Raw genomic sequence first — 23,758 nt, forward strand, 5'->3', positions numbered from 1 at the left:
TGGGCTGGGAAGATCCCCTGAAGAAGGGAATGACTGCCCACTCCAGTATTCTTGCCTGGAGAAGTCCATGGACAGAGGAGCCTGGTGGACTGCAGTCCTTGGGGTTGCAAGAGTCAGACATGACTGAGCGACTTCACCATCACAACCACCACTTTGCACTTTAGGAAGATTTTTCTAGTTCTGCTCTTCATTGACTGAAGTGAGAAAAAGTCAAAGAATGAGAGGATCAAAAGAAAGCTTGCTAGAATAGGAAACTAATAATGATAGTGATGAAAATGGAGGTAAACATATATCAAGGATCACAAGGACTCTGTAAGAGACTGATACTCTTGATCTTATGTAATGTTATTCTCTCACTTGGAATCTTCTTTCTAGTCCTGAATGACCTGCCTTTTCTTTTAGCACCATGACAATGGAGGAGCTGCTGACATCCCTGCAGAAGAAGTGTGGCACTGAATGTGAAGAGGCCCATCGGCAGCTAGTCTGTGCCCTCAATGGCTTAGCAGGCATCCACATCATTAAAGGTAGAAGGTGATGCTTTGTTATCTTCGATTCTTCTCAATGCTTAATGAGGAAGATTAGTTATAATGTAAATCAGAGTCTCCCCAGAAAGACACTTTCACACAGTATTAATCATAATTGAAATAGGTCCAACTTAATGGAGAGCAATTATACAGAACATTTGCAAAAAAAGAAGTTTCAATATGCTTTCACCAAACATTTCCACTTTTAGAAGTTTTTTTGTGTGAACAATGGAAACAACCAAAATAGTGAAAACTGAAACAACCAAAATGCCTAGAAACAGAATAGTTAAATTGACACATTCAAGTGAATGTTGGTCACTGACTTACAAAGTAGTATCACTTGTAAGTTCAATCTCCCAACAGATATTCGAGTATTTGCTGTGTGCTGGTTATGATTTAGGTACTAAAAATAATGCAGTAAAATAAGTGTCAATCTAGCCTTATATCTGAAAAGTTATCATTTTTCTATAAGCATTTTATAGTATATATAGTACTATATATATATTCTGTTTTATCCTCATGATTGCCCAGTAGTTTAGTCATTACCATCCCTATTTTTTTTGAGAAAATGGGTCCAGAAGGCTTAGTTGCTTTCTCAAGATTACAGCTAGAAAGTGACAAAGAATTTGCCCTGGATCTCTTGATTTCACATCAGATATTTAATTTTTTTTTATACTATGTCCTCTTCTTTATCAAATAGGCATTTGTAAACCTCAATATTATACTATATAGTAGATTGCAACTCACCATCAAAAATTTCTGATGTTGAGTGATATGTCACTTGTAAATGGTCACAGTAATAAATTTCAGATTTCCCAACTTGATTATGAACTGCATTTCTCATTTTATTCTGTGTTGTTATGACTCAGAAGCTTAAACAGTAAATGAATTTCTTCACTTGGCCTTTTTTCTAGTCTCCTTGTCAAACTTGTCTCTTTACCCCTGCTGTGAAATTATGCACAATATGGGAATTAGGGGGAGGGTTATTCATCTGATCGTTGTCCAAACACTGTAGCACTCTGACAGGATCAGTGTGTGACTGGCTCCTGTGTGGCAAAATACCACGCTATGATGTAGCAGGAGGCGCATCGCTGTTCTTTTCAGGGAGTTTCCACTGCATTCTCACTGTAGATATTTGTCTGTGGCTGGAAACTATTGCTCATTGTTAAAAAGAATTCCTGTTAGAAAGTCTGTTAATAAATGGTATGTCTGTTCTCATTTAATTGTAATTATAAACTTAACTGTGGAGGTTAACTACTTTTAGTTTCTAGTTTAATTCATAGTAGTATATTAAACAATATACATTTTTGAAAGTAACACCACATATTTAACTTATATAATTTAAACTCTTCTAATATTAGAGACCAGATAGTAAAGAGATGACTTCTAAATGAAATCTAAAATTAATATCAAACTCTAAAGGGATTCACATATTACATGCAAATATACATATATATAATATACAGTGTATATTTTAAGGTCCTCACTGATTATGGTGTTAAAAACATGATGTTATTTCAATTTTGTGTACTATATACATAAAATACGCACTCTTATATATAATATAGAAGTTTTAGGTTCAGTTTTCTGAGAAAGAAAGCTTTTTTCCTGATCATCACATATATTTTTCATTTCTACGTGTGTTTTTTTGGAAAAAATTAGTTTGGCAGTATCAAACCAGTACAATTTGTGTAGTTGTTAATATATTTAGTGCCATCAAGTGGCAAAGAATGGGTATTTCCATATTTGGCTTATATTTGCATAGCTTATTGAATGTGGATATTTTTATGTCTTTCCCAGATGTAAAAATATATATTTTTTCACTATAAAAAAATCATTTTTTTTAACTAAGCGGTGAAAAGAAAACAGATATTGTAATGAATAGCTCAATTTCATCTGCTTTTATTATAGTCTAGTCATTGAACCTTCTTTAAAAAGTATAATAATTATAAAGAGAAAATTGTTAAATGAATTATTCTTTATAAATGACAGTATAAATATTGATAGAATCCATATGTCTTTTGAAAAGCTAAAGAGAGCTCATTGTGTGAAGATAATTGTGTTACTCCTACATTATAATGCAACTTTATTATTGTGAAAGTAATCTGCTTTATAAAAATGAATAGAGATTAGATGACTTGTCAAGAACTGTGAAAATGTGTGCTTTAGAAAGTTTTATATTAAATAACTGGTAGAACTAGATATAAAGCAGTGGTATAAAAGCAAGTGTTTTGTGCAGCAATATGAATGTACTTAATGCTGTTGGACTACACTCTTTTAAAAATGATTGTAATGGTAAATTTTATTTTATGTATACTTTACCACAATAAAATATATGTATATGGAATCAGTTTTAACAGAGAGTGTGTGTGTTAGTCACTCAGTCATGTCTGACTCTTTGCAACCCCGTGGACTATTCTGTCCATGGAATTCTCCAGGCAAGAATACTAGATTGGGTTGCCATTCCCTTCTCCAGGGGATCTTCCTGACTCAGAGATCAAACCCAGGTCTTCCGCATTGCAGGGAGATTCTTTACAGTCTGAATCACCAGGCACACACATATATATGAAATATTCATTATGGCTTTGAGCAAAATTTTAAATCCATGATATTAATGAAACTGGTTTAAAGTTTAAAATAAGCAAGTGTATGCAATGATCAGGATAAAAGCTTTTCCCTCAGCAAACTGAAACTAGAACATCTCTTTATCTTTTTCTCCCTTGTGTTTCATGATTTTGCCACTGTTAGATTTTCATTTTAATTGTATGTATAAATTACTGGTTTTGAGTTTTTCCCCAGGCAGCAAATAAGATAGGCTCCATTATTCAGAGCCATTAAAAATGTTTCACCTCTCCTTCACTGAAGTCTAATGAAACTTTCTGAAAGAATCAGGTAGTAAATATTTTAGACTTTGTGAGCCATAAGATTTGTGACAACTATTGTTGTCACAATTGCAGCTATTTTAATACAAAAGCAGCCACAGACAATATGTAAAGTCCACATGACTGAGTTCCACTAAAACTTTATTCATGGGCCCTTAGATTTAATATCATGTAATTTTCACATGTCACAAAATAGTATTATCTTAGTTTTTATTTCAACTATTAAAAATGTAAAAAAAAAACTCTTACTGTGTAGACCCTACAAAAATGCAGTCAGATAAGACCCATGGGCCATAGTTTGTCAGCTTGTGCTTTTATACTTTTTTTATGACTTCATTTATATGAGCTACTTTTTAGGTATAACAAAAAAAAGCATAAATCTCTTAGACTAACTGTGAATTATATAACCAGAAATAGAAAGAATTCTAAATTTTTGAAATGTAGTTATAAACTGTAAATCATTCTGGCCTAACACCAACAGAAGCAATACCTATCAAGAAGAGTGCATTATTTTTCTGAGAAGTACGTGTACATTGGTCATAGTGCTTTGAATATTTGTTTATAAACACATGTAAGTACCCTAAATTTGTCCTTAATTTCAGACATCCTAATGACTACTGCTTGGAAGTCATTAACTTCAACAAGAAGAAAGCATTAGTTTAAAAGTTAGAGTTTGTTTTTTAGCATAATTTTAAAACATTGTATTTGATTGGTGTTCTATTTCTGTGGAATTTTAACCCCCAAGAAAGAGTGCTATAAACTTTTTTTACTGGGGCAGTCATATTAATACCAACTCAAATTCCTTTTCATAAAAAATAAATTAGGGAGTTCCAGTCAATGCTGTGTTTTTACAGTAGGTGTTTTTAGATGACTTTGAGAGCTAAATACATGATTTTCTTATTCTTTAAACATATTTTGATTGTCCAGGCGAGTATGCTTTGGCAGCAGAACTATACAGAGAAGTGTTGCGTTCATCTGAGGAACACAAGGAAAAACTCAAAACGGATTCACTGCAAGTAAGTAAAACTAAACAGTTTCAAACTATCTGATCTTTGTAAAATAAATTTTCTGAATATTTAAGAGGACGAACGGTAACAAGTGGAGTGAGTCACAGTCACTGGGGATAAAGCTTAGAATTCATGTTCTCTTAACAAGCACCCAGGATGTCTTTTTGTAAAGACCCAAGAGTTTGAGAATCACTAATATGCTGTCTACTTAGGCCAGTATTGACCACAAGGCTGACTAGATAAGCCTAACCTACATTAGAAAAGCAGCTCAAAACATTTGTATTTCAAAAGAATGGCATCAGTTTTATCACTTTTGCATATTTACATCAGCATATTTATTTACATGATATTCAGCAAAAAAAGAAATTGAGTTACACTCAGCAGTGGAACTAAGTAATAATAATACTTATCCAATGGTCTTTTAATTTAGTTTTTGGAGGTCTTTTAGGGAGATTTGGATATTTGAATTGTAACACTTAAGTGTGAAATATCCTCTTCTTGATTCTATCAGTGGATCATATAAACAAGACTCTCTATCTAAATGATAAATAAGGTCCCTTTTATGAATCCTGGTGAATTTAGGCTTGAGTCCCAGGTGAGGCTTCTTTTTTACTGTTCAGAACCTAGACCTCGGAACCTCATGTTCACCTGTGTCTGAGCAGGTGTTAGGAGGAGTGTATGGGGGAGGGGGAAGAAGAGAGAAAATTAAATACTAGTATCCTTATATTATGTATGCATGGATGAGGATTATAGAAAGTTTTGGACCTTCAGCAAATGTGTTTATCTTATGAGAGAAGGAGAAAGTGCAAAGATACTGTGCTCCTGAGTAAAGAAAACGAAAGTGAACAGGTATGTCCAGTGTGCCTGAGTTCGAGAGTGAAGAGTAAACCATCAGTCAGCCTGGTTCTTGCTTTGAGTTAGAGTAACCTAGCCTGCTGACCAAACATAACACACTGAATGTCTAACTCTGTCCAGTCAAATGAGCCACTCTGCTCTGTTGGGACAAAATGTGACAGAGAGAGATACGTGTTCCTTCCAGTCCATTCCACCAGCGTGTGCAGAAAGCAGCAGAAACCTCAATAAATCACAGACCCAATATCACAGTGAGATGGCTGGTTTATATTAATATTTAATACAGAGATTGAAGATGGAGTTTTCTCCTTTATTCTACACCATCTTCACCTCCAGCCCCTCCTCTTTTCAGCCCTTAAATTCAACAGATCCAGGTCACAGCCCTATTTTCTTATGTATTTCATTATCTGGTTTAAATTGCTAGGCTCATCCAGACTCATTTTCCAGAAAAGGAATCAAGTCTATGTAGTCTACCTTTCTGCTTCACTGGACTTACTGAACATATTCATATTTCCCCATATAGACAAGTGCATGTATAAGAGAAGAAGTTACCTATATTACATATTCTGTTAAATACATAGGCATGTTTCATAAGACCATATGTTTTAACTGAAAATTTACATCATTATGAATTAAGATAATTTCAGTAAAACTGACTCTGAAGAAAGTTGGTATTCAAGTTGTTTTTAAAGGAAAAGAATTTGGTGATTTGGTCTTAAATGCATTGTTAGTGTTCTGTATGCCTTAATGATAGTAGATTCTCCCCTTAGAGTCCACCACATTGGCTGTCGTAATTGCTGCCTTTTGTGTGTTTGTAGAGACTTCATGCTACCCATAACTTGATGGAATTGTTGACAGCCAAGCACCCAGGGATACCTCCTACCCTCAGAGATGGCAGACTTGAGGAAGAGGTAATTTTTTTTCTTTTCATTCTGCCTATAAAAGAATTTTTTCTCAGACTTCATGTTCCAGCTAATTGATACATCCTGGGAAATCAAAAGGTAATCATGTTTCCTTGCTGCTTTGATGTTCCAAACATTGCTGTGGTGATTTTGGGTGGCACAGAATAGCAACTCTCTGTATTGTGTGGTTTCTCTGAGAATCTTCTTGCAGCTGTGTGGCAACTGCTTATTGTAGACGTGGCTGCTGGTAGCCAACAGCACAGGATGTGAGCAAACAACAAATTAAAGGAAATCCTGTTGATTTCATGACAGACCCTGCCAAAGGTGTAGTTTAGTAAAAATGAAGTTTTGTACTTTTTGCACCCTTCGATGTATTATTTAAAGCAATAAATAAACTCAAATTTTCACTATAACTTATGTCCTCCCAAAGAAATTCCTTCTGCAATGAATATTGCCTCTTGTTAAAAACAGTGACATAAAATAATTTTAATACACTTATTATGCCAATTCCCCAGTGAATTTTTGTCTCGTTAAAGATCAGAAAGATGGCAAACCTAAAAGCAAAAGGATAGTAGATGTGTTTGAAAACTACTGAACCTGTAAATGGAGCCTTTATGTAAATTAAGAGGATAAAAAATGAAATTTTGTAAGTATGTACTTACTTGTAATTGTAAGTATGTATTTTCTAAGTATGTATCTAGCTAGATGCTAGATACTAATCTAGCATCAAGTGTATGAAATTTTCAAGTGAAAATGTGTATGAAAATTTTCACGTGAAATTTTATTCCCAGTGCAGGCGTCTAATCTTTATATGTAATCAGTCACTCTATTAAATGTTTTCAGTGACAGGAAGTTCTCTGGGAGACAGTCCTATCTATTAGTAGACAGCTCTAATGACCAGCTAATTACAGCCAAGGAATTGTAATGGATATTAATTGGAAGGTCGTGACAGGAAGAGGAAAATTGCATCATGAGGTGGAGGGTTCATACTATGTAGGTGTATTTCCAAGTACATCACTTTATAACTTTTGCCTAACTCTCACATGATATGAAGTCTTGATATTTCAAAGCTGGACGAAATTCTAGAAATCATCCACTTCCACCACCTCTTTTTGTAGATGAAGTAACTAAAGCCTAGGAAAATGAAATGGCTAGTCAAAAGAGATGTGTATTCAGGTGACTTCATGAAATTGCTGTTGTTGTAAGTCAGAGGTTGTCTAGTATTGGCAATTTCTTATGACTCATCCCACTGCTAAGTGGAGCATTGGGATTTCCATTTCAGTAGTCTTTCCAGTTTTTCTCCCACTGTCCACATAGCCTCTGATCATCCCCTTTCTTCATTCATGAAATAGTTTCCAGAGTCAGTTAAGTCTTTCAGTTAAATGGACAAACGTGAGTTTCCCTAAGTTTCCTAGTGGAAACTTAGAAGAATAAAATTTTTCGGTGTTTCTGTTGCTTGCAAATAACGTGATCCTTTTTGTTTTGAGAAGTTGAAAGGGGCCCAATTTTTGAATCATTTTTGTATTAATCTTCTAGGACTCCCATAACAAAATACAGACAAGGTGACCTAAACATTAGAAGTTTCATTTTTCACACTCATGGACTGGAAGAATTACTGTTGTTAAAGTGTTTATGCGGCTCAAGGCAATATACAGTTTCAGTTTAATTCCTATTAAAATTCCAATGGTATTTTTCACAGAAATAGAATAAACAATCCAAAAATCTGTGTGGAACTAGAAAAGATCCTGAATAGCCAAAATTAGCTTGAAAAAGAAGAACAAAGCTGCAGGCATTAAGCACCCTGATTTTAAGCTATATTATAAAACTATAGTATTTAAAAGAGTATGGTGTTGATATAAAAGCAGACACATAGATCAATGGGAAAGAACAGAGAGAACCCAGAAATAAACCCACCCACACATGGTCAGTTAATTTATAAAAAAGAACCAAGATTCAGTTCAGTTCAGTCACTCAGTCATGTCCAACTCTTTGCAACCCCATGGACTGCAGCACACCAGGCCTCCCTGTCCATCACCAGCTTCTGGAGTTTACTCAAACTTATGTGAATCAAGTCGGTGATGCCATCCAACCATCTCATCCTCTGTCGATCCCTTCTCCTCCCGCCTTGAATCTTTCCCAGCATTGGGGTCTTTTCTAATGAGTCAGTTCTTTGCATCAGGTGGCCAAAGTACTGGAGTTTCAGCTTCAGCATCAGTCCTTACAATGAGTAAGCAGGACTGATTTCCTTTAGGATGGACTGGTTGGATCTCCTTGCTGTCCAAGGGACTCTCAAGAGTCTTCTCCAACACCACAGTTCAAAAGCATCAATTCTTTGGCACTCAGCTTTCTTTATAGTCCAACTCTCACATCCATACATGACTACTAGAAAAACCATAGCTGTGACTAGATGGACCTTTGTTGGCAAAGTAATATCTCTGCTTTTTAATATGCAGTCTAGGTTGGTCATAACTTTTCTTCCAAGGAGCACGTGTCTTTTAATTTCATTGCTGCATTCACCATGTGCAGTGATTTGGGGGCCCCAAAAAATAAAGTCAGCCACTGTTTCCACTGTTTCCCCATCTATTTGCCATGAAGTGATGGGACCAGATGCCATGATCTTAGTTTTCTGAATGTTGAGTTTTAAGCCAACTTTTTCACTCTCCTCTTTCACTTTCATCAAGAGGTTCTTTAGTTCTTTGCTTTCTGCCATAAGGGTGGTGTCATCTGCATATCTGAGGTTATTGTTATTTCTCCTGGCAGTCTTGATTCCAGCTTGTGCTTCATCCAGTCCAGCATGTCTCATGATGTACTCTGCATATAAGTTAAATAAGCAGGGTGACAATATACAGCCTTGATGTACTCCTTTTCCTATTTGGAACCAGTCTGTTGTTCCACGTTCAATTCTAACTATTGCTTCTTGACCTGCATACAGATTTATCAGGAGGCAGGTCAGGTGGTCTGGTATTCCCATCTCTTTCAGAATTTTCCACAGTTTATTGTGATCCACACAGTCAAAGGCTTTGGTATAATCAATAGAGCAGTCATTTTTCTGGACCTCTCTTGCTTTCTCAATGATCCAGTGGATGTTGGCAATTTGATCTCTGGTTCCTTTGCCTTTTCTAAATCCAGCTTGAACATCTGGAAGTTCATGGTTCACATATTGCTGAAGCTTGACTTGGAGAATTTTTAGCATTATTTTACTAGCGTGTGAGATGAGTGCAATTGTGCGGTAGTTTGAGAATTCTTTGGCATTGCCTTTCTTTGGGACTGGAATAAAAATTGACCTTTTCCAGTCCTGTGGCCACTGCTGAGTTTTCCAAATTTACTGGCATATTGAGTGCAGCACTTTCACAGCATCATCTTTTAGGATTTGAAATAGCTCAACTGGAATTCCATCACCTCCACTAGCTTTGTTCGTAGTGATGCTTCCTAAGGCCCACTTGACTTCACATTCCAGGATGTCTGGCTCTAGATGAGTGAGAACACCGTAGTGATTATCTGGGTCATGAAGATCTTTTTTATATCGTTCTTATTCAATAGGGAAAGGACAGTCTCTCCTTTTTTTAAATTGAAGTACGGTTGATTTGATATGGGGCTTCCTTGGTGGCTCAGATGGTAATGAGTCTGCCAGCAGTGCAGGACATCCAGATTCAGTCCTGGGTCGGGAAGATCCCCTGGAGAAGGGAATGGCTACCCACTCCAGTATTCTTGTCTGAAGAACTCCATGGGCTAAGGAACCTGGGAGGCTATAGTCGATCGGGCTACAAAGAGTCGGACACAACTGATCAACTAACACTACTACTATTATAGTTAATTTATGATACAGTATACAGCATAATGATTCAGTATTTTTATAGATTATACTTCATTATAAGTTATTGCAGGATAATGGCTATAATCCCCTTTACTATACAATCTATGCTTGTTGCTCATCTGTTTTAGAGGTAGTAGTAGTTTGTATCTCATCCCCCTGATTTGCCCTGTCCCCTTTCATCTCCACAGTGGTAACCAGTAGTAGTTTGTTTCCTATATCAATGAGTCTGTGTTTGTTTTGCATATATATTCATTTTATTTTTTAAATTCCATGTGTAAGTAATATAAAATATTTGTTTCTCTTTCTGCCTTGTTCACTGAGCATGATATTCTGCATCCATCCATGTTTCTGCAAATGGCAGAATTTCTTTCTTTGATTATAACTGAATATTTACAACAGCTTCTTTATCCATTCATTTCTGTTGATGGGCACTTGGGTTTTATCCTGTCTTGGTTAATTGTAAATAGTGCTGCTCTGAACATCAGAGTATACGTATCTTTTTGAACTAGTGTTTTCATTGTTTTTCCATCTGTATACTCAGGAGTGGAATTGCTGAGTCATATGGTGCTATATTTAGTTTTTTGAGGACTCTCCATACTGTTTTCCTTAGTAGCTATACCAATTTACATTCCTACCAACAGTATGCAAGGGTTCTTTTTCCTCCATGTTATCCCTAACACTTGTTATTTGTAAACTTTTTGATAGAGTCGTTATGACATGTGTGAGGTGATACCTCATTGCTATTGTAATTTATATTTCTCTAATAATTAGTGGTTTTGAGCATCTTTTCATGTGCCTTATTAGCCATCTCTATGTCTTCTTTGGGAAAATGTCTATGCAGGTCTTCTGCCCATTTTTTAATTAGGCTGTTTTTTTGATATTGAGTTTTATGTGTTGTGTCTATATACTTTAGATGCTGACCTCTTATCAGGGATTTAGATATTACCCTGTTATCAGGCAATTAAAAAATAGGCAGAGGATAGGAATAGACATTATTTCAAAGAAGACATACGGATGGCCAACATGCACATGAAAAGATGCTCAATGTCGTTAATCATCAGGGAAGGTTAGAAGTCTGATAGCAAGTTGTCATCAGGGTCGGTTACTCCTAAAGACTCTCTCTTTGGCTCGCAGATGGCTGCCTTCTCACTGGGTCCTCACATGGCGTTTTCTCTGTGCACTTGCATCCCTGGTATCTCTCCCTTTTCTTTTAAGGACACTAGTCATATTGGATTAGGGTTCCAACCTTATCATCTCATGTATGTGCATTTACTCAATCACTTTCTTAAAGACCCTGTCTGTAAATATGGTCACTTTGGGTGTTAGAACTTCATCATACAGCTTTTGAGGGAACACAGTTCAGTTCACAAAACTTGTGTTAGTGTATATTCTCAAGTATTAGTTCTAAACTGAAGTAATTCCAAGGAATTATAATAACTGAATGAGACAAGAAATTCTAAAATGTATACCTGCTTTGCCTTATAGTTTAAAATGTTATCGCTTTTCCTCCTCCCCCCCCTTTTTTTAATTAAAAAATTAGATAAAAATTTGGAGAGCAAATCCTTGGAATTTCTTATATTATTTGATTTACATGTAAATGTAAGTCAAGGTGTCCTCCAGGTTATTCTCTTCAATATACATATTAGGAACTTCTAGCATGGCTTTTATATTCTCTATAGTATACTTGACTTCAGTGCTTAAATTAAATAGATTTAAACAAATAAAATAAGCACACTGTTCTTGAAACATCATACTAGATTATTTTCTTGACCTGGAGTGAAAGTTTATACTTGTTTCCTGTTTCAACACAGGCCAAACAACTACGAGAGCATTATATGAGCAAGTGTAACACAGAGGTTGCAGAAGCCCAGCAGGCTTTGTTGCCTGTGCAGCAGACTATCCGTGATCTCCAGAGAAAGGTATGTATATAATTTTTCTTACTTACATTTGTCTTCACATAACATTTTGGTGGTGCAAAGACTTTCGGGAGTGCGAAGTCAAGTGGGACTTAAGAAGCACTGCTATTAATAAAGTTAGTGGATGCAATGAATTCCCACAGAACTATTCAGATCCCTAAAGGATGATGCCATCAAGAATTTGCATTCATTATGCCAGAAAATCTGGAAACCCAGCAGTGGCCACAGGACTAGAAAAGGTCAGTTCTCATCCCAATTCCCAAGAAGGGTACTACCAAAGAATGTGCTAACCATTAAACAGTTGCACTCATCTCTCAAGCTAGTATGGTCATGCTTAAAGTCTTGCATACTAGGCTTCAGCGTTATGCGAACCAAGAACTTCCAGATGTCCAGCTGGGTTTCAAAAAGGAAGAGAAACTAGAGATCAAATTGCCAACATTCACTGGACTTTATAGAAAGCAAGGGAATTTCAGAAAAACATCTATCTTTGTTTCATCAACTACACTAAAGCCTTTAGCTGTGTGGATCTTGACAAACTGTGGAAAGCTCTTAGAGAAATGGGCATACCAGACCACCTTACCTGTCCTGAGAAACCTGTGTGCAGGTCAAGAAGCAACAGTTAGAACCTTGTATGGAACAACTGATTGGTTCAAGATTGAGAAAGGAGTATGACAGGGCTGTCTGCTGTCACCTGTTTCTTTAATCTGTATGCTGAGCACATCATGAGAAATGCCAGGCCGGATGAGTTACAAGCTGGAATCAAGATAGGCGGGAGAAACCTCAACAACCTCAGATATGCAGATGATACCACTCTAATGGCAGAAAGCAATGAACTAAAGAGCATCTTGATGAGGGTGAAGGAGGAGAGTGAAAAAGCCAGCTTATGACTAAATAGTAAAAAACTAAGGTCATGGCATCCAGCCCCATTACTTCATGGCAAATAGAGGGGGAGAAGGTGGAAGCAGTGACAGATTTTCTCTTCTTGGGCTTCAGAATCACTGTGGCTGGTAACTGCAGCTGTGAAATCAAAAACGAATATCTCTTGGCAGGAAAGGGATGACAAACGTAGACAGTGTGTTGGAAAGCAGAGACATTACCCTGCCAACAAAGGCCCATGAGGTCAAGGCTGTGGTCTTCCTGGTGGTCACGTACGGTTGTGAGGGCTGGACTGTAAGGAAAACAGAACACCAAAGAATTGAAGCCCTCCAGCTGTGGTCCTGGAGAAGACTTGTCAAAGTCCCTTGGACAGCAAGGAGATAAACCAGTAAATCTTAAGACAGATCAACCCTGAATATTCACTGGAAGAACTGATGCTGAAGTTGAAGCTCCAGTATTTTGGTCATCTGATGTGAACAGACAACTCATTGGAAGTCCCTGATTCTGGGAAAGATTGAGGGCAGAAGGAGAAGAGGGCGTCAGAGGATGAGATGGCTGGACGGCATCACTGATGCAATGAACATGAACTTGGGCAAACTCCAGGAGATGGTGAGGGACAGGGAGGCCTGGCCTGCTGCAGTCCATGTGGTCTCAGAGTCGGACACAACTGGGACACTGAACAGTAACAACATTTTGGTTTGTGTTCTGATCTGGGGAGAAACTTGAACTTTCGTATCATCTTGGAATTCTTAGCACCCAGTATAGTGAAGTGAAAGTCGCTCATTCGTGTCCGACTCTTTGCGGCCCCATGGCCTATATAGTCCATGGAATTCTCCAGGCCAGAATACTGGAGTAGGTAGCCTTTCCCTTCTCCAAGGGATCTTCCCAACCCAGGGATCGAACCCAGGTCTCCCGCATTGTAGGCAGATTCTTTACCTGCTAAGCCACAACGGAAGCCCATGTAGTACTTGGGCCACAATAAAAGTTTATTTGCTGTTAGCGGTGTTTATTGATTGAATGAACAGATACAGAGATAAATCACCTATTTTGAGGTTATTCTCTTTGGTTTCTTTTAAGGTATAATGGGGTTTCCTCTACCCTTAGTATATAACAAGTTGTCTTTTGGAGAAAGTAGACTTGCAAAACCTTTTTTTGATCTTAGATGTGCATGTTTCCAAAATCTTTCAAGGTTTGGAATGTTAGAACTATAAGTATTTTTCTTATGAAATATGTGCCATTTGTCATTTCTAAAATTTCTCTTTCATGAAGTCAATAGCATAGTTTAAAGGGGAGGCTACACATAATACACTTTTTGTCTTTGATTTTAATCAGTTACACCACGTGTTAGTCTTCCTAATTCATTAATTATTTAGTATCCAGGCATATAATTTCATTAATTACCATAGATTATTCATTGAGTAGAATCTTATCCTGTTAGTTGAGGATAAGCATGATGTCTTTATTATGCTGAGCAAGAAACCTGACCTTTTCAGAAATATAGAGTGAATACCGAATGTTAAAGTTTTTTTTTTTTTAGCACAGCTTTGTTATATGTGTATGTACAATAAATTCTCATTCATTTAGAGTAATCATGAAATAGGTGTTCTATTTAATTATATATGCAGATGTTGTATTCATTCATTGTATAACCAACATGTCTATTTGTCTCCCTACTACTGTTGTGATTTTCCTGAGAGTGGCATTTATTGTTCCTTTTAACTTTTCACAGAACCCTTTCCAGCGATAGAATATAGTGAGTACTGAAAAGACATTTATTATCTTGTTTACAGATTCATTCTAATTCTCCTTGGTGGCTGAATGTGATACACAGAGCAATAGAATTTGGTATTGAAGAGGAACTTGCTCAAAGAGTGCGAAATGAAATAACCAGCAACTACAAGCAACAAACTGGCAAGCTCTCCATGTCAGAGAAGTAAGAAAGTAGCACAAAACAGGACAATTATACTAGTAGTCATCCCAAACATTCAGATCATTTGGTATTAAGAGTTACAGTTAAAGATCATAACACACTGTGGTTATGAACATCTGAATTTTATATTTTATTAAATCTATATTTCAAATCAAAATATGAGGTATAAATCTAAAAGATAAACCTTTTTTCCTGTATATTAGTCATTTTTAAATGTTTTGTTTTTTAGTGCATTTTTTTCTATTTTTTTAATCTACTTGAAGTACTTGGTTGGATAAAGTTGCTTAAAACCAAGTTGAAAAAAAAAAAAAAAAACCAAGTTGAAGCAGAGTTTTGAAATAGGCTCTGTTTTGGAGATTTTTGCCCTTGGGGTAAGCCATTCCCATTTTCCTATGTCATTCATTCCCTAAGAGCTAAGTTCATAGTGCCACAGTGAGCAGTTTTGTATTGTAGAGTCTTTGTCTTCCCGTCTTTCTTCTCATCAACGCATACCATTCTATAAGAAAGATATATTGGATTATTGCTCTTGATGTATGAATGGTGAATAATTCTTTCCAAAGAACAGATATACTCTGTCAAAAGTACCTCCAGTGGTTTAACCCAAAGGGATGTTTGCGTAGTGTGGGGAACTTAGGCGTTGTGGCAGAACTGGATTCTGGGTGGTAGGAGCTCAGCCTTTCAGATCACACCCCAGTAGGAGATCAGCCTTGGCATTAAAGCTGGTTTTCAGTGAAAAATTCAGTATAAGAATGTCTTTTAAATATTTAAAGCATTTTCATTTGCTCCACTAAAAACTTTTCCAAATGTCTGCTAACACCCTAAAAATATGCTCCATTTTCCATGTGTCATTATTAACTTGTATGTACCTTAGTATAATCATTTTTTTCATCATACAGAACCTGATAGACTTCTCATTTCTAAAGTATATGCAGTATTCAGTTCAGTTCATTCGCTCAGTCGTGTCCGACTCTGCAACCCCATGGACTGTAGCACACCCGGCCTCCAGGTCCATCACCGACTCCTGGAGTTTACCCGAATTCATGACCATTGAGTGGATGGTGCCATCCAACCACCTCATCCTATGTTATCCCCTTCTCCTCCCACCTTCAATCTTTCCCAGCGTCAGGGTCCTTTCAAATGAGTCAGCTCTTTGTATCAGGTGGCCAAAGTATTGGGAGTTTCAGCTTCAACATCAGTCCTTCCAATAAACACCCAGGATTGATCTCCTTTAGGATGGACTGGCTGGATCTCCTTGAAGTCCAAGGGACTCTCTAGAGTCTTCTCCAACACCACAGTTCAAAAGCATCAATTCTTCAGTGCTCAGCTTTCTTCATAGTCCAACTGTCACATCCATACATGACCACTGGAAAAACCATAGCCTTGACTAGATGAACCTTTGTTGGCAAAGTAATGTCTCTGTTTTTATAATATGCTGTCTAGGTTGGTCATAGCTTTTCTTCCAAGGAGCAAGCATCTTTTAATTTTGTGGATGCAGTCACCATCTGCAATGATTTTGGAGCCCAAAAAAATAAAGTCAGCCACTGTTTCCACTGTTTCCCCATCTGTTTGCCATAAAGTGATGGGACCAGATGCCATGGTCTTAGTTTTCTGAATGTTGAGCTTTAAGCCAACTTTTTCACTCTTTCTCTTTCATCAAGAGGCTCTTTAGTTCTTCTTCATTTTCTGCCATAAGGGTGGTGTCATCTGCATATCTAAGGTTATTAATTTAATATTTCTCCCGGCAACCTTGATTCCAGCCTGTGCTTCATCCAGTCCAGCATGTCTCATGATGTACACTGCGTATAAGCTAAGTAAGCAGGGTGACAATATACAGCCTTGACGTACTCCTTCTCCTATTTGGAACCAGTCTATTGTTCCATGTCCAGTTCTAACTGTTGTTTCCTGACCTGCATACAGGTTTCTCAAGAGGCAAGTCAGGTGGTCTGGTATTCCCATCTCTTGAAGAATTTTCCAGTTTGTTGTGATCCACATAGTCAAAGGCTTTGGCATAGTCAATAAAGCAGAAATAGATGTTCTTCTGGAACTCTCTTGCTTTTTCCATGATGCTACAGATGTTGGCAGTTTGATCTCTGGTTCTTCTGCCTTTTCAAAATCCAGCTTGAACATTTGGAAGTTCACAGTTCACATACTGTTGAAGCCTGGCTTGGAGAATTTTGAGCATTACTTTCCTAGCGTGTGAGATGAGTGCAATTGTGAGGTAGTTTGAACATTCTTTGGCATTGCCTTTCTTTGGCACTGGAATGAAAACTGACCTTTTCCAGTCCTATGGCCACTACTGAGTTTTCCAAATTTGCTGGCATATTATGTGCAGCACTTTCACAGCATCATCTTTCAGGATTTGAAATAGCTCAACTGGAATTCCATCACCTCCACTAGCTTTGTTCATAGTGATGCTTCCTAAGGCCCACTTGACTTCATATTCCAGGATCTATGGCTCGAGGTGAGTGATCACACCATCGTGATTATCTGGGTCGTGAAGATCTTTTTTGTACAGTTCTGTGTATTCTTACCACCTCTTCTTAATATCTTTTGCTTCTGTTAGGTCCATACCATTTCTGTCCTTTATTGAGCCCATCTTTGAATGAAATGTTCCCTTGGTATCTCTGATTTTCTTGAAGAGATCTCTAGTCTTTCCCATTCTATTCTTTTCCTCTATTTCTTTCCATTGATCACTGAGAAAGGCTTTCTTATCTGTCCTTGCTATTCTTTGGAACTCTGCATTCAAGTGGGTATATCTCTCCTTTTCTCCTCTGCTTTTGGCTTCTCTTCTTTTCACAGCTATATGTAAGGCCTCCTCAGACAGCCATTTTGCTTTTTTGCATTTCTTTTTCTTGGGGATGGTCTTGATTCCTGTCTCCAGTACAGTGTCATGAATCTCCGTCCATAGCTCATCAGGCACTCTATCAGATCTAATCCCTTAAATCTGTTTCTCACTTCCACCGTATAATTGTAAGGGATTTGATTTAGGTTATACCTGAATGATCTAGTGTTTTCCTTTCTTTCTTGAATTTAAGTCTGAATTTGGCAATAATGAGTTTATGATCTGAGCCACAGTCTGCTCCCAGTCTTGTTTTTGCTGACTGTATAGAGCTTCTCCATGTTTGGCTACAAAGAATATAATCAATCTGATTTTGCTGTTGACCATCTGGTTATGTCCATGTGTAGAGTCTTCTCTTGTGTTGTTGGAAGAAGGTGTCTACTATGACCAGCACGTTCTCTTGGCAAATACTAACTGCTTTTGAGTGCACTCCTTTTTTCCTGTTAAGCCCAAGAATCGCCATTCCCAATAAGTTGTTCTTTATGTCACAATGTTTTATCTCGTGTTAAAGCTATGTCCTAATGTGTTCTGCCAGCATTGTGGAGTCAGCTGATAAAGATATTTTTATATGTCTTGAATTTGTTTTTCTTAAATCACGCAGAAACTACTTGTAGAAGTTGTAAATCTCCATATTAGAATATACCCTCTATTAAATATTTTGAGGTCTCACAGCTGTAAAAGCACCAATAGGAAACATTAAATGTATAATTCATTACACAAACATGAATTTTAAAAGCACTAGACATAAATAAAAAGTAAGAAAATACATTTTTAACGTTAATATTGTTTTAGACTATGTATTCAGACATCATCTTAACACAGCTGCTCTGTTTTTTAATGAAATTTTTATCTCAGAAACCCAAGTACTCCTGTTTGCTTGTTATTAATCCTTAAGGAAGGCTGTTTAGCTTGGTGATTAAGAGTGCAAGTAGGTTCTTGAGTCAGACTGCCTATGTTCATACCTCAACTCCACCCGTTATTATCTCTGTGTTCTTGGGAGAGTTATATAAACTCTCTCTGCCTTGGTTTCTTCATCTATAAACCCACAAAGCATTGTTGTTAAGATTAGAAAAAAGTGCTTACTTAAAATACTACCTACCATTAGTACGGTGTTTAAGAGTTACCATCTATTATTATCTTTTCTCTTCATTGAAGACCTGCAAGATAGGGCATCACTAAGACTTGTAAATGCTAATCTGTAAGGATATTTTTCAGTCCTTACTTACGTGCTCAGATCTGAGTCAGTAAAGAGAATTTTTCCAAAGCCACTTCTTCCTGTTGGTTCAAAAGTTAGTTTTTGAAGAGCAATTTAAATTTTTAATAAGTTACAAATAAAAAAACTTTTTCTTTTTGTGAATAGTATTGATAACTAGCCTAATTTTAAGTATCTCTATGCAATTTTTTTAGAAATACTGAGCAGTTATTCTGTCTATTATACATGTTTTTTAAAAGGGGATATAACCTAATTCTTACCTTCTAAAAGTTAGTTTAATGAGAAGACAAGAGTTATAAGTAATTTGAGAAATATGAGCATGTGTAAACAAAGTACTGGGACTTTCCAGGTGGCTCCGCTGATAAAGAATCCGCCTGCAGTGCAGGAGACCCGGGTTTGACCCCTGGGTCGGGAAGATCCCCTGGAGGAGGGCATGGCACTCACTCCAGTGTTCTTGTCTGGAGAATCCAGGGACAGAGGGTGCTGGTGGGCTGTGGTTCATGGGGTCACAGAGTCTGACACGACTGAGCAACTAAGCGCAGCATACCAGTGCCGGAGATCTGGGTTTGCCCCGGGTCAGGAAGATCTCCTGAGGAGGAAACAGGAGCCCACTCCAGTATTCTTGACCGGGACATCCCCTGGACAGAGGAGCCTAGTGGGCTACCGTCCATGGGGTCACAGAAGTGTCATGCATGACTTAGCAGCTAACAGCAACAAAGTACAAAAATGAATAATGTTGTTAATAAGCTCCGTGAACAGAAAGAAACAGACTAATGTGAAATATTGGGGAAGCCTTTTAGGAAGGAGAGTAGTCTCTTAATGAACAATTTGGAGAATGGTATATGGATTTTAGGAAGAAGGATATCAGTCAGTTCATTCACTCAGTCGTGTCCGACTCTTTGCGACCCCATGAACCGCAGCACGCCAGGCCTCCCTGACCATCACCAACTCCCGGAGTCCACCCAAACCCATGTCCATTGAGTCGGTGATGCCATCCAACCACCTCATCCTCTGTTGTCCCCTTCTCCTCCTGCCCTTAATCTTTCCCAGCATCAGGGTCTTTTCAGATGAGTCAGCTCTTCACATCAGGTGGCCAAAGTATTGGAGTTTCAGCTTCAACATCAGTCCCTCCAATGAACACCCAGGACTGATCTCCTTTAGAATGGACTGGTTGGATGTCCTTGCAGTCCAAGGGACTCTCAAGAATCTTCTCCAATACCACAGTTCAAAACCATCACTTCTTTGGCACTAAGCTTTCTTTATAGTCCAACTCTCACATCCATACGTGACTACTAGAAATACCATAGCGTTGACTAGAAGGGCCTTTGATGACAATAATGTTTCTGCTTTTTAATATACTATCTAGGTTGGTCATAACTTTTCTTCCAAGGAATAAGCGTCTTTTAATTTCATGGCTGCAGTCACCATCTGCAGTGATTTTGGAGCCCAAAAATATAAAGTCAGCCACTGTTTCCATTGTTTCCCCATCTATTTGCCATGATGTGATGGGACCGGATGCCATGATCTTAGTTTTCTGAATGTTGAGCTTTAAGCCAACTTTTTCACTCTCCTCTTTCACTTTCATCAAGAGGCTCTTTAGTTCTTCTTCACTTTCTGCCATAAGGGTGGTGTCATCTGCATATCAGAGGTTATTGATATTTCTCCCAGCAATCTTGATTCCAGCTTGTGCTCTTCCAGCCCAGTGTTTCTCATGATGTTCTCTGCATATAAGTTAAATAAGCAGGGTGACAATATACAGCCTTGACGTACTCCTTTTCCTATTTGAAACCAGTCTGTTGTTCCATGTCCAGTTCTAACTATTGTTTCCTGAGCTGCATACAGGTTTCTCAAGAGGCAGGTCTCGGGATGGGGAACACATGTAAATCCATGGCTGATTCATGTCAATGTATGGCAAAAATCACTACAATATTATAAAGTAATTAGCCTCCAACTAATAAAAGTAAATGAAAAAAAAATAGAGGCAGATCAGGTATAGTCTTAACCTAAGAAGAAAACAATTCCCATTTATATTTTTTTACTTTTTAATTTCTTATTATTCTAGGCTTTGTTTTTCCTTTCAGAAATGCATACACACACATCCATAAATTTTTTGTCTTAACCTGTTTCATTTGTAGTTTGTCAGATTTGTTAAGAGCTTTTAAATTTAACTCTTAGTTCTGCCACATAGCTTTGTAACTTTAAATTGCTTTAATTCATTAAGTTTTATCTACATTGCGGGGACTGTGATGTCTATTGAGGTTAACAGGAGAAGTGCTCAGCAAAGTGGCTTGCATTTAGTAAATGGTTAATAAAAATACATGTGGATATGCACAAGTTCCTGGTAATATGAAAAATAACTGTTGGCCACTTTTATTCTTTCTTCTCACTTTTCTGTCTTATCTTCTCATCCTACAGTCACCACCTCTCCACGAAGAGCATCGATATCAGGGGGCATCAGTCAGAGTTAAAAAGTAAAAAATGGGACAATTCTGATCTTTCAAAGACATCAGAGACAGAGCCATAGGTTTTGCTTACTGTTTTCTGGTTCAGAGGCCAGCAACTATCAGACGTTTTGTTATGTTTTATAGTGGATTACCCAGTGTTGTTATTCTTTGTTTACTAGCAGATAACAGTTGCGTACAGGCCTAAGATAAACTTACCCAGGTGTGACTTGGTTAAATGTTGCAATTTCTTTAACACACTGCCAGCCACTTTTTGAATTTTCAAGAAATTAACCTACTATTCTTTTCTTTGTTGTGTGTGGTGCTGGTGATGGGAATCAGGTTCCATGACTGCCGAGGACTTCAGTTTTTACTGACAACACATATGGAAGAGCTCAGTAAGTTCCAGAAGCAAGTGAGAGAGGCTGTAAAAAACCTGGAGGGGCCTCCATCTCGGCATGTTATTGAGTCTGCAACAATCTGCCATCTCCGACCAGTCAGACTTCCTCTCAACTGGTGGGTAATAGCAGAAATCACCTGGCAGATGGCGTCGTTCCTTTGAGCTAGATTTCTTCTGAGAGAAGAAACAGCGGCTCACATAAAACTTGTTTTCATTTGAATTCAGATAGAAATAGAGACGTGTTGTTAATCTAGCTTAAAAAATAAAAACCTCTCTAAGACCACATACCAAAGGACTATGTTTTTTTTTTTTTTTTTCTAAAATGGCGTATTTGTTGTAACGAAAATGTGAAGTATAGAATACTCAGCCGCTTTTAGAGATACCTGATTGCCGGATGTGTCTGTGACTCTTTCTCTCATAATTTCTTCTTTTCCAGCTGTGTCTTTTGCAAGGCTGATGAATTGTTCACAGAGTATGAGTCGAAACTATTTTCTCACACGTAAGTTCTCTAATAGATTAAATGAAACATTTTACAAGACTTGTTTTTTTTTTTATTTTTATTTTTTTATTTCTTTTTTTTTTTTTTTTTATTTACTTGACTGCACTGGGTCTTAATTGTAACAGACAGGATCTTTTTCACTGTGGCATGTGGGACTTAGTTCCCTGACCAGGGATCGAACCTGGGCCCTCTGCATTGGGAGCTTAGTTTTAGCCGCCGCACCACTAGGGATGCCCTAAGACTTGGTACTTTAATGTATAGGGTTATATTTTCCTCAAAGTAATTTTTTTTCTCTCTTTTTCAATCAATTTATAATTAGCTTTTGACCATGTATCATGCTCAGTTTCCTCTTTGCTGAAGTTTACCCTCTAAATGTTCATGTCTTGTGTTAATAGTAGTATGTGTTCTTGAAGGGAGGACACAGACTGTCCAGTTCAACAGATTTGAACTCAGATCCCTGCTCACTAATGTGCATAGGGGACTTCTCTCAGCCTGGGGATCCTCATTTGTAAACTGAAGACACGTATAAATATGACATTAGCAAAATTATCCTGATTTTACAAACATGGAAATTGAGAAAAGGCTAAGTTCTGATTGCCTCAAAAATAAGAAAAAAAGAAACCAGTGTACTTTCCGGTCAACCTGTGGCCTTTTTCATTTGTTTTTGTATGGTTGATAGTGGTGGTACTTTGTGTTTTGTATCTGAATTCTTAGAGTAAGATTTTAGCCTGGAATTTATAACCATTTTTTACTATGCCAGATTGCTCTTAAAAGAACTCTGGTCAAATGAATGATGCCTCAAGGCTGCTGTGGTTTTCCAAAGGCTTGCTAGCATGATCTTATAGATATGACATTGAAAGTTGGTGAAGTATTTGTTTTTGACCTTGCTTTCCTGTTGATTCTGCCAGTACCATTTTTATGGTACTTGTTACCCACTGACAGTAGTTATTGTGGTTTTCTTCTCAAACACTTTCAGAGTCAAAGGCCAGACTGCAATATTTGAGGAGATGATAGAAGATGAAGAGGGACTGGTGGATGACCGAATAACTACCACCAATCGTGGTCTATGGGCAATAAGTGAGACAGAGCGATCTATGAAAGCTCTACTGTCATTTGCAAAATCACACAGATTTGATATGGAATTCATTGATGAGGGAAGTTATTCAATGGATCTCTTTGAAGCTTGGAAGAAGGAATATAAGGTAACAGTAATTTAAATCTTCGTTCCTATATTAAAAATTCTCCACCTTTACATTAATTTTAATTACTATTTTCCTTTTTCTCTCTTCAATTTTTAAAAATCTGCTTTAGCAAATTGAAGTGTCGTAATTTATCTTTCCATGAAATGTAATGATTGTACTAATTAGTAATAAATATACTGAAGAAATAAGCAATTTCTATTTATTATGAAAAATAATAACTAAAATGAAATTTATATGAAACCTTCTATTTAGCCTTGAAAGTATGTTATTCTTGTTTTAGCTTGACCTTACACTGCTATTCTTTGAAATCAGAGTATAACTTGTTTCCTTTTTTGTTTTGTTTTGCTTTTGTTCTGTAAATAACAACCAAACAGCAACCTTGAAGACTGAACTTAGTAAATAGTTCTCAACATACAAGACTAGAAACCATTGCAATTAATAATGCACAAAAGGGACCCTTC

The 23,758-nt window shown here is 37.3% G+C and overlaps 1 protein-coding gene across 3 annotated transcripts in view; it reads left to right on the forward strand.

The window, feature by feature from the left end:
* The window catches only part of SHPRH (SNF2 histone linker PHD RING helicase), an 87,228-nt gene that overhangs the window by 31,058 nt on the left and 32,412 nt on the right, over window positions 1-23,758 (forward strand). For all 3 annotated transcript variants that reach the window (XM_065931191.1, XM_065931192.1, XM_065931193.1), the window contains 8 exons: window positions 403-524; window positions 4,334-4,422; window positions 6,084-6,176; window positions 11,793-11,900; window positions 14,564-14,706; window positions 21,539-21,712; window positions 22,033-22,095; window positions 23,072-23,297. In XM_065931191.1, coding sequence (XP_065787263.1) covers window positions 403-524; window positions 4,334-4,422; window positions 6,084-6,176; window positions 11,793-11,900; window positions 14,564-14,706; window positions 21,539-21,712; window positions 22,033-22,095; window positions 23,072-23,297 — 1,018 coding nt within the window. The remainder of the gene's footprint in view (window positions 1-402; window positions 525-4,333; window positions 4,423-6,083; window positions 6,177-11,792; window positions 11,901-14,563; window positions 14,707-21,538; window positions 21,713-22,032; window positions 22,096-23,071; window positions 23,298-23,758) is intronic.

This window comes from Muntiacus reevesi, chromosome 3, assembly GCF_963930625.1.
Source record: "Muntiacus reevesi chromosome 3, mMunRee1.1, whole genome shotgun sequence".
Lineage (NCBI taxonomy): Eukaryota > Metazoa > Chordata > Mammalia > Artiodactyla > Cervidae > Muntiacus > Muntiacus reevesi.